General features: G+C 45.9%; 1 protein-coding gene across 1 annotated transcript; it reads right to left on the bottom strand.

Annotated features, from left to right (window-relative positions):
• Positions 1-1560: 1560 nt before the first annotated feature.
• LOC139054945 (uncharacterized) lies at positions 1561-3036 on the bottom strand. The gene has a single exon (XM_070532671.1). The coding sequence runs from the start codon at positions 2734-2736 to the stop codon at positions 1561-1563; it is 1176 nt and encodes a 391-aa protein (XP_070388772.1). The 5' UTR covers positions 2737-3036.
• Positions 3037-11823: the final 8787 nt, after the last annotated feature.

Below are 11823 nucleotides of genomic sequence, written 5' to 3' on the forward strand. Positions count from 1 at the left end.
ATTCCTGTTACCGGTTTTGTAGACTGGAATGACCCTTCCCACTTTCCAATCACCCGGCATGTTTCCTGAAGAAAGTGACTGTGAGAACAGTAAGGATAAGTATGATGCAGCCATGTGTCTTGTGTTTCTTAGAAGTTTAGAGTTAATTTCATCAATGCCAAATGACGATGATAGCTTAGTCTTCTGAATTATGGACGAAATTCCGTCAGCAGAAAATGTGATGCATGGCATGTGACCTTCAATGTTGTACAAAGGTAAAGAAATGTTTGTTTCGATTTCGTTCGTAAATACTGTTGCAAATGCGGAATTAAAAGTGTCAGCGCATTCAGTATCGGTAATTGTCTCGTGTGTGTCATTTGTGAGCGAAATAGTGTGAACAGGATGAGGATTTATTACTTGCCAAAATTGCCTTGGGTTAGTGCGCAGTAAATTTGGGAGTGTAGTGCCATAAAATGAACGCTTTGCGCTGTGGATCGCAATCAGATATTCGCTTTCAGCTTTGTAGTACATTTCCCATCGAAGCGAGTTCCCGTTATTTGTAGCCACTCGGTAAAGACGTTTCTTTTTATTTTCTAGTTTTTTTAAGGCGTTAGTAAACCAAGGTTTTTGATTATTGGGGCGAATGTGAACTTTAGGAATATATTTGTTAGCCAAATCTGTTAGCTTATCCTTAAACATCGACAAGTTATGGAATATTGACCGATTGCGATACGCGGCTTCAAACGTGGGGAAGAAGGTCTCAAGTTCGCGGTTAATTGCGTCATAGTCACCCTTTTCGTAAAGCCTTATAGTTTTCTTATGTGTCTTATTTGGTGTTACAGGAAAAGAGAAAGTAGCATGAATGACTTCATGGTCACTAATTCCTCGAAGGTGTGTAATTGATGAGAGGGTACTGGGATCATTAGTCAGGATGAGGTCCAGAATGGTTGCGCATTCTGGTGTGACACGCGTTGGCTCCGAAACTAATTGTGTGAGGTTAAAGTTCAAACAAATGTCAATGAAATTCCTTGTCTCTGGGGGACCTACTATTGAAGAATATGTTAAGTTGCTCCAGTCTATGTTTGGGAAATTAAAGTCCCCGAAAAGTAAGATGGAGGCATTAGGGTAGATGGTCGTTAGTTGTATTAAATTGTTATTGAGCTCCCCACAGAATTCAGGAGTGGCATGTGGAGGCCTGTAGCAAACCCCCAGCAGCACTGTAAGTGGTGATGTGCGATATAGTAGCCATAGTATTTCGAGTTTTGATGCAATGTTAATAAATGAACACAAAAGTTGCCGGTGAACTGCTACAAGAACGCCACCGCCCCTTGTGCCTACGCGGTCAGTTCGATAAACCTGGAAGTCGGGTAGCTCTGCCAAAACTTCGGTATCAGTGACGTCATTGTGTAGCCAGGTTTCTGTTAGAATGAGCAAGTTGCTGCCTGTTGATGATACGATGTTAGATATAAGCTCGCGCTTCGGGAGATAACTACGTGCGTTAGTAAATACTGCGGAAAACGAAAGATGTTTTCTAGGTGCAAGTTCTGGTTGATTCTGTTTTTGTAGAGGACGGGATGATTGCTACAGAATTTCTTTTACAGAGTTAGATGAATCATCAAAAACATATCGTTTAGGACCAATGTATAAAGTTTTATAGCGTAGAGAGTATGCAAGTGATTTAGATTTGGCGAAATGCAAAAGGGCCTTCCGTGCTTTCTGAGTCAGGCGAGAGAAATCTTCACCTACACTATAATTAGTTCCTTTCAGCATTCGGCCTTTTGACAGAAGGGCGTCTTTCGTTTTCCAATGTGCAAATTTTACTATTATAGGACGATTTCGATCTTTGGTGTGTTTTCCTAAGCGATGTGCCCGTTCTATATCTGTGGGGTTGATGTCGGTTTGTAAGTGATCACGGCAGATCTGGATTATTAATTCTTCAGACTTAGTAAATGTTTCATTTGTAGTGGGGTCAGTAATTCCGTGGAAGATCAGGTTATTGCGGCGAGATCGGTTTTCGGCGTCGTCGAAACGGGCCTCTAACGCTGTGACTAGGCGAGTTGTTTCAGTTGATGTTGTCTGCAGTATTTTTATGTCTTGGCGTAGAGGCATGAGAGCCTGATAATGGGCCTCTAAGTCGGTCATGCGCTTATTCAGGTCACTGATTGTTTTGTCTGTGGTGGTCAGCTGCAGTTTCAGGCTCTTTAGCTCCTGCACAAGTGTTGTTTGGCCTGCGGTTAGTTTCTGCAATTCGGCCAGTACAGTGTCAAGGCTGGCAGGACCAGGGTTAGTCTCGACGTCACCAGATATGATTAGTAGCAGACGGATGACATGAATGCACTCAGTGGCAATCGCGACGCAGCACCGTGGGCTCGGGAGCTGTACCAGAAGATAATTGCTTGATTTTTTAGCAAAAAGTGCATATGTTTGACTAACCTGCATGGCGAAAGCAAAGCGGTTAGCGAACTGCACCAAGGTACAGTCACCGGGCCCACAGAGCTGCGTCGACGGTGGTTGTTGCTTTATAGCTGGTAGGGCTGTCGATGGCGATGAATCTTTCCAAGTTCGCTCCAGGACCGGTAGGTGGCATTCAAACGGTGAGGCAGATGGAGATGGCGATATGTGGGAACCAGGCAAAGGATTGCACGTGGCCGCTCCGTCTTCGTGACAAGGGGAAGCCTGCACTGACGACGCACTCGAGGATGCGCATGCCAGAACAGACAGCAGCAGGTTGTAGATGTGATAGGCGACCATCTGCATGGCGAAAGCAAAGCGGTTAGCGAACTGCACCAAGGTACAGTCACCGGGCCCACAGAGCTGCGTCGACGGTGGTTGTTGCTTTATAGCTGGTAGGGCTGTCGATGGCGATGAATCTTTCCAAGTTCGCTCCAGGACCGGTAGGTGGCATTCAAACGGTGAGGCAGATGGAGATGGCGATATGTGGGAACCAGGCAAAGGATTGCACGTGGCCGCTCCGTCTTCGTGACAAGGGGAAGCCTGCACTGACGACGCACTCGAGGATGCGCATGCCAGAACAGACAGCAGCAGGTTGTAGATGTGATAGGCGACCATCTGCATGGCGAAAGCAAAGCGGTTAGCGAACTGCACCAAGGTACAGTCACCGGGCCCACCATGGACAGCCCACGATGGACAGCGGCTACGCCGCACCGGTAGTGCACATGGCAGTGCGACCATGCAGGGGAACGAATGTTTATTTATATTCGTCGCTTGTGAATTCAAAGAAGAAGTAAGAGGAGCGATGAGAAAAGCGGAAAGTGTGTCCGTGCGTATACTTTGCACGGGCACATTGACTATTCGGAACCAGTTAAGGGCAAGATGACATTAGTAGTTGCAGAGCCCCGTACGAAGGGGATTGAGGCTGTTCCTTTGTCGCAGGCAGCACAATCAATGTCTCTTGGAAAACGTTCAGCCGTCTTGGCATACCGCACACTGTGGTGTCGGACAGTGGAACTCCGTTGATGGCATGAGAGATCCAGCAGTCTTGGTAATTAAATCGCGCATACTCGAACAGCCATGGGTCGCCCACAGAGAAACGGACTAACAGAGCGGGCTGAACGTTTGCGCCAAGTGTGCATGTGCGCACCCTCCAATCACTCCCACCATCGCCCCTTGTTTATCATTTAAATGGTGAGCGATGAGCAAACGTTCACTACAGGCGTGGCGTTGCCCACCGCCCATTCTAACAAACTCTAGAAGATGATGACGCCAAGCGCAGAATCGAAGCTGTATATGTTTTATTCCGGAAAGAACAGGTAAAAGAATGAGCCTAAAAACTCTCAGCTTTGATGCAATGGGGCAGAGTTTGCTTTTTCACCCGATGACCAGTGACCAGTCCCGATGTTGTGAGGGACTGTACGATATCGTCAAATGTAATATGCGAGAACTTGACTGAAACCTACTTCTTGCTGGCCGATCCCACTTAGCATGTGGTTGTACGTCAGGCAACCACACGCAGTTACAGATGTCCCAAAAGCTAGTAAGTACACTAGACAACAGTCGTCTGCGGACCTACTAAGCAGAGAAGGCATCTAGAATAAGAACTTCGCTGAATTTCTCCCCATCGACCTATGTCAGTCGCCAATCTGATGTGTCCATTGCCATACAGCCTTTTTCATAAAATCTATTATGATTTTATGAAATTTTATGAAACGAGATGAAGGACGTTCTGTCTCATCCACCTCATTACATATCTTCAAGGACCGATCATCGCTTCAAGGTGGGTCTACCTTCTTGTCGCACAAAATTGTGTAAGGACTCTTTTGTTCCAAGAACAAGTGTCACACGGAACCACCTTCCCTCCACCATCGCCAGCATAACTGACGACTACAAGTTAAGATCGCTTTACAAAACACCTTGTAATTTTTTTTTTTGCTGCATGCCTTGATATTTTTCCCCCGCTCCTTTCTGTAGTGCCTTTGTGACCTGAAAGTATTTAAAATGAATGAATGAATAAATAAATAAATAAATAAATAAATAAATAAATATAAGGCAGCATAGAGAAAGGCATTAAACAGGCTTGAACATTTTTATGAGGATACCGACATACGCCAGCTATGCCGCACTGATGTGTTTTACTTACGCAGAAAGTGAGTGTTCTGCGACGCAGTGCGCTGCAGTAAGAAAGTGGTTTGTGTAGTACAGCCCATTATAACTTTTTCTACGCGCGTACACGTTTTACCTCATCTTTATGTTATCCTCACGCGTATGCGTTTTGATTAGAGCAGCCCACTTTCACACTTCATTTGCGGTTTGTGTGTTTTAGCTCATCTGTGTATCATTTTCATCTGCGCACCTGTACATTTCGGACCACATCGCAACATCATATAGGTATATGCTTTTTAAGCTCTTTGAGACTCAGTGTGCAGTGCATACTACAGGAAAGCGTACTTTCCCTTTTCTTCGGCGTCATGAATCTGCATATTTCTGACAGCACTGGGACCTCATTTACTTTTATTCATGTTTTGATTTACCCAACTTGGGATCATGATCATGATCTTACATTATTGTTTTTTATTACTGCGGCGTAGACAGGAGTAGCCGTCATAATTATCAGGTGGTTATATCTCATTTCGTTTCATTTCAATACCAAAAAGATTTATGGCCTTGCACCAGCTACGCTCAGTCTTAATGACAGTTCACTTTTGATTAATTCCTCTATGGTGGGAAAGTCGCGAAAACGGTTACCGTTAGGAGAAGTTCTAATTAAAAGATGCGCCCGAAGCTTCCACCAAATAACGAATTTTCCACGACCGGAACGTGGCACTGTGCAGAAGATTTTGTGAAACCAATACTGGCTGGCGAAGTGCGGCCGAAATACTTTGCGTTCCCCAATAAACCATTTCGCGAGGCGCAGTGCCGTTCGTACTTCAGCCGTGGTGCTTATTGTCGTTATTGGCGTTGTTAGACTCATCCTTCGTCATCGGCGCTATGCCATCAGGAACTGGGCAGCATAGACGTCCATGCGTCATACCGAATTCGGTCCAATGAAAGAAAAATGCGCACTAATTCGTGCCGAGTTAACGAAAGTCGAGTGTATTACCAGCACTTGAGCTCCTTCATCTTCAGGTAAAATATATAGTTGGTCAGGACCGGAAAGTGGAGCACCACTCGGAGAACGGGAGGAGAAGGACTCGCCAGGAGAACGGGGTAGCAGTTAATACCGGTCGTTGGCCCGTAGTACCCTTTTCGCTCGAGAAAGGCCGCTTCTCAGGCGGAATAGGCTGGACACGGCGCGCACGCGCAAGCATACATTGGACAACGCAGCGCCGTCGGGCAAGACGCGCTGCGGCCAAGATGAATGATTATATAGACTTCCGAAAGGCTAGGCGTAGCTTTTTCTTTTTCCTTTTTATTCTTTGGCACAGCGACTGGCCACATGCGGAGGTGGTACTTGTGAAAAGAACCCTTTTCGCCGTTTAATTGTACGGCGCACTTGAAACCTACAAGACCTTCAGAACGTGAGAGAAATCTTAAAGACATTCTTTGAATTGTTGCGCTGCTTAAAAAGAAAACCGACGCGTGAGAACTACCGCCTAATGCCTTCTGTATTTTTTCTTTTCTTGCTATCCTTTAAAGCGTCACGGAGATTAATGGTTTCGTGCACAATGATCACCATTGTGATTGAGTCGCTTGCAAACGCCATTTTTCTCGCACATGACGGCAAAGCCGGCATAGCTAAAGTAGCACTCTAAAAAAAAGGAATTAAGACCGTAACATCAAACTTTAGTACGGCAGCTCTACCGTCAGCTAGAGAACGTTTCAGCCGCCAAGCATATTCACCAACTTACCTCATCCGGCTTCCAATGCTCGTAGAAATGAAGATGAAGCCGTGAAAACTGTACTGCTTTGTAGCACTCGGGAAAATCTTATCGTCACAGAAGCCTGTTGTTACTTATTGACCGTGTCACAGCTATTTTATACTATCGAAGGGGACGAAATAAACTCTTGTGTTGAGCACTCTAGCAAATCAGTGTCCACATATCTTGGCTCCATGAAAAGTAAATGACCTCCTTGCCTGGAACCCATCGCGCCTCGACTAAAGACTCTGATAATGACAAGGTCATATAATTATGGCCGTTCTTAGCTTTCCCCGTATGTGACGTTGACATAGGATGGGGGGTAATGCTGCATGTTTCTTATCGCTTTTACTTGACCAACCGCGTGGAAACGCGCCTAATTGAAACTGTGTATGGGCCTGGCCGTCAACCGAAGCTAAGGGACCCACCCCTTCGAAAACACATGTGGCAAAAAAAAAAGACTGTAGTACACTGAGACCAAACAAGAAAGAGACAAGGATAAAACGACTCTTATCTCCGGCCAACTGATGGGCTGCTTTCCGCGGCGCTCTCCCAAGGTGGCTGTGCGCGCGGGGACGCCGACAGTGTAGCCAGGCGGTCCGCTCCGGCGCCCAGTCTATCACCAACCGCATCCGTGCGGAAAAGCGCGCCTAAACGGGCTCGTTACAGCGCCGCGCCGGTGGCCGGCTTCCTTGTATCTGACAAGCTGCATGTGATTGATTGGACAGTCGGCGGGCGCACCATACGGCCGCGTGTTCGCACTCCACCTGCCGTCTAGCGGGACCTGACAGATCGATGTATGCTAAGATGAGGCCACGTGCGCAGGAAACAAACTCTAGGTACGGCCACCTAGATTCTTTGTGTTCAACTTGAAGCCACGGAGTACCGTACATTGTCGCCGCAGGTTCTTTCCGACGATGCACATCTTGTGCGAGAGGGAGCGTGGGAGTGCTGCCCACTGTTCTTGCTACACTTCCTCGGCGTCTGGCGAATGCACTGACGATGATGCGGCAGCAGGCCTCGAGAAACGAGAACACAATGTATCACACGTCACCCTTTACTTGCTCTCCCTCTCTCTATCTTTTTGTGCGCGGAACGCGTAGTATATCTTACTTCATCAAAATACGTATTCTGCGCAGCGTTTCACATGCGAAATGAGAGCTCGCGTTTCTACTCATGACAACCACTGGTGCGTCAGGATAGCAGCACTCCAGCGTTGATTATATGGTGGCATGCTACGAGCTGGGAAAGTGTTAAGCCTAGTGTCTCCCGGTCACCAACAGAAATATGAAGGCAACCGCGCGCATCAAGCGTAACGGAGCTTTGTGTGACAGGTGCCATCGTCGCCTCGTGGACCGAATTCGGGTCTACAAACTTAAACAAGTGTGAGGACGCTCCACTCTAGGCACATTTATGAGGAAGGAATGTACGAGGGTTCATGGCCATGGGAAGGCGTGTATATAAATGTCAATTACCAAATTCCCCGCACTATACTTGTGCGACCTAATACCGCTAGACACTGAGGCACATCCTATTTGTTGTCTGTCCATTATATACGAGGCTGATGGAATGTTATCCTACTGCTGCCTTAATTACGATGGTTGGATGTATTTCCCGAGTTCGGGCGTGTCTTGTGTTACCCTTCTCTTCACTGCGACAATGTGGGAAAATGGGCAAAGTTGAAGCCGTAAGGTTCTTACTATTCGCAGGCCTCGCCTCTTGTTGTATACACTGCACGCGTCTTTACGTCCTCGTTAATTTCGCATCATCGCATATTCTATAGATATGTACTAACTATAGTCGAAGACTCAGTACTATTGCGAAGTGCCTAAAGACGCAGGCATGGAACGCATGAACAATTCTGACCCTATCGGTTCTCCTTTGGTCGCGGAAGCTCGCATCTCGAAACGGTTGAAACGCTCATTGACGTTTCACATATACGCACGAATGCACCAGGAAGCTTCTGCGAATCTTTTATCGACTCTTTTAAACGCACCCTTGGTGATCGGCTCTGATCAAGCTGGGGCAAGAGAAACCTTAGCTTGAGTTTGGATTCATGATTTCTAAACCGCTGTGCGGCCTCTGGTTTAGGGGCGTTTCACGAAAAACAGCTATCTCTATTAGTCGTGAGAAGCCGCTCGGCAAAGAGTTCAACGACCAAGTTAGGTAGCACCACCAGAGGAAGCGCCAAGCGGTATAGAGCTTTTGAAACGAGCAATGAACGCTCTATGACAGCCATCAAAGTCGCTCGGACGAGAACGATTGCTAATCACATGCTATACTTGTACAACTCTTTGTGATTACTTTCATTACTCCTGCATCGCTCACCAGCCTCAGCTTCCGTGGTCATCTAGTTTAATTCAAAAATCAAATAGCCATAATTTTTTTTTCTTTTTTTACAGAGGGGTCTCCCGATGCCGTCGAAGGAATCCAAAATCCTTTGCGAGAAAATTACAAAATGAATCTTATTGAGCCTCGAGGGTCCGAACTTACGATCAGCAGATTTACAGTCCAGAATTATACCTGTCAGCAGCTGCGCCTTTGTTTTCGTGGTATTCAATGGATTTAATAAAATGTTGTATGTAGAGGAACTATTTACAATATATTGTGAGCACGAGATGGTCATAATCAATGACATGACAACGAGCAGTACATACAAACAAGATTAACGTCATACGAAGCAACACCCTTCATCACACTAAAAGCGAGAAAAGAGAAGTTGTACACCTAATCAAAAGTTACTTAAATTGGGTTTATTGGCGCAAAGACGACTTGGGCTATGCTGCGCCATCAAAATCGAAAGCGCAAAGACGACTTGGGCTATGCTGCGCCATCAAAATCGAAAGTGTGTACCAATCTGGCTGACACTCATTTGGTCGTAAATGTCACTCAAATGCTTAATCACCTTACTAAAATGTAGTATTGAGGAAACTATTCTTTCTACATTTTGTACTTGCATACCCCTTTTCTATAGGCTAGGTAGGCCAGTCAGTAATAGTGACACGTGTACTTATCTTTATCGGGCGACTACGTTTCGCCCCTTAACAACTGTAATCGCACAGCGAGGGACGCGCCTGAATGTATCCGATGTTTCTGGAAAGTTATCGATGATTCTACCCGGCTGTCTGTTGTCGCCGAACCTTGTGTTATCTGATTTCATCGCGTAACGCGAATGGTGTAGAACTTTGTGGAAGGCACGCGGGTCCGAACGATTAGTCTGGAACATTCGATGACTGCTCTATAAAAGCCGACGCGCTTGACCCGCTGATCAGATTTTCGATGATCGCCGAGCGTGTTCGCCGCTGTCGTTGTGCTATAAGTGTAGCCTGTTTTGTGGGCACAGGTTCGCCCAATAAAAGTTTGTTTTGTCGTTCACAGTATCGCTACTGTGTTCTTTGACGTCACGGCCACGTGACAATAGCATACCGAATAGTACGTCATCGCACAGTACAACGAGATATCGGATACTGTGACAATATGGATAGAAGTGTGTAGAAAAAGTTTCAGCCTGTGTGTCTTTTTTTTAATACGAAGAATTCTTGTCGAATGTTGACCCGTTTTTCCTGCCGGGCATTTAACCGTTTTCGTGGGTCGATTCCGAATACAGTGTAGTCTAAAACAGCGTCTGAAACAGGGAACTGTAGGGCTGCATTTGGAGCGTATATCAAACGCCCAGATAGCGTTAAATGTGACTTTCAGGCCCGGTAGAGCGTCGATGAAACAATTTATGTAATCACTTATCGCTTGAAATATCTGTTCTCGGATTCTAGTCATAGTGCATTTGGATTCTTCCACACGTACTTCCACGTCAACAATGACGCAATTTGTGCTTTCTCCGCCGAAAACGGTGAATCCACCAGTGAAACCACTAGTGATGCCACCGCTCAATACACGGTTGAAACCACAATCAGTGAACCGATGGACATTGAGTATTGAGTAATTATGTCGAGTGATATGCATATGATCATCTTTAACAATACGATGTCATATAAGCATTTAATCTTCCCAACCTGCGGGATACTTTCAGCTTCAGAAAATTGACATGACTCATGAATGTCCCTTTACTACCAAAGAAAATACGATACTTCACATTACGTAGTGCTCAACTTTCTTTTTCATGGTATCTATTACATTCAATAAAAATGGGGTATGTACGTACATTAATTATTTACAGTACTGTGAGCATCAGATGATCATAACCAATAACAGGACAGTGAATAATGCATACAAAGAAAGTTAAAATCGCACAAAGCAACACCCTTAGCTGCACTAAAAGCTGGAAAGCAGAAGCTAAACACTTAAGCAAAAGTGTATACCAATCCGGCTCACAGTCATCTCGACCCATGTACGTCCTACAGGTGCCTAGCCATTTGACTGAAATGCATTTTTGAGGAAACTACTAAACGCACCTTTGGCGATCTGCTTTGATCAATCTAGAGAAACCTCAGTTTGAGTTTCAATTTATTGCCCGTTTACACAAAAAAATCTACTTGCGCTAGAAGTGTTATTAGGTGAAGGTGGCCGGGCAAGGGCAAACAGCACTTGCGAGTGAAGACCTCTGTGAATTGGGTCCCTGGTTTCTAAGCCGCTGGGTGGCACCTGGTTTGGTGGTGTTTCAGGACGACCCAAGAATATTAATTGTTGTACCGTGTGATGACGTCAGCACTATGTGATATGTCTTTACTTCAGGGCTTCAAAGCTTGTGGAAAACTCGTCTGGAAGGCCGGAATGCAGAAACAAATTTCCGCTCAATCACTCTGCCGATGCTACAGCAGCGGAGAATACTAATCCTGGAGAGTCCCGATTGTGCCAACAGCTGCCGTGATTGGGTAGCGCCTACTAGACATCTGTGTACTGGATAGAGCTGGTATCCGTTTCTGCTTCGCGTTCCAGCACTTCCCCTTCCCAGTCACGGAGAAAGTCCTAAATTAAATTTTCTTCTTCTACATGTAATGACAATGTTCGAGCGCGTCTGCTGCTTCTTCTAACGAAAGGCGACTTCTCGTGTTTACCGGACGGTGCTAAACGTCGTCTTATTTTCTTCAAGGACAACGTCAAGCCTATTTTGTATCATGGCCCCTCCACGTAAACTGCGTACAGCTGCTCGATGTTCGCACAGCTGTTCGAGGACTCGAGATTGCGACCAACAGATTGGCAGTCGAGGATTCTACCCCACGGCCACTCTGCTGATGCTACAAAGGTTAAAAATACTGATCCTGGAGAGCGGCGGTCGCGCAAGCATGAAGTTGGTCTTGTCAGAAGTGGCACACATATAGCAGTGGCACATTAATGCCCCTGGTACACGTTAATAATGTATTTCTCCTGCTATCACGTCGCTGCTTCGTGTTACGGGCGAAACAAATTTTTTTAATTTTTATTTGTAATTTGCGAAATGGGTCGGTTTCAGGTCCACTCGAGAGCTATATATATATATATACTTTCCATCTCGCGCACTGCTGCCGCCAGCTGTCATGGCAGGGTTGTGGCCTCGGCGCACGTGTTCCAACCAGTAAAACATAAAGAACACTGT

The sequence above is a fragment of the Dermacentor albipictus genome, chromosome 1 (genome assembly GCF_038994185.2).
Source record: "Dermacentor albipictus isolate Rhodes 1998 colony chromosome 1, USDA_Dalb.pri_finalv2, whole genome shotgun sequence".
NCBI lineage: Eukaryota > Metazoa > Arthropoda > Arachnida > Ixodida > Ixodidae > Dermacentor > Dermacentor albipictus.

Coding starts and splice junctions, on each gene's coding strand:
- LOC139054945 (XM_070532671.1), bottom strand. CDS start 2,736: ATGCAGATGGTCGCCTATCACATCTACAACCTGCTGCTGTCTGTTCTG.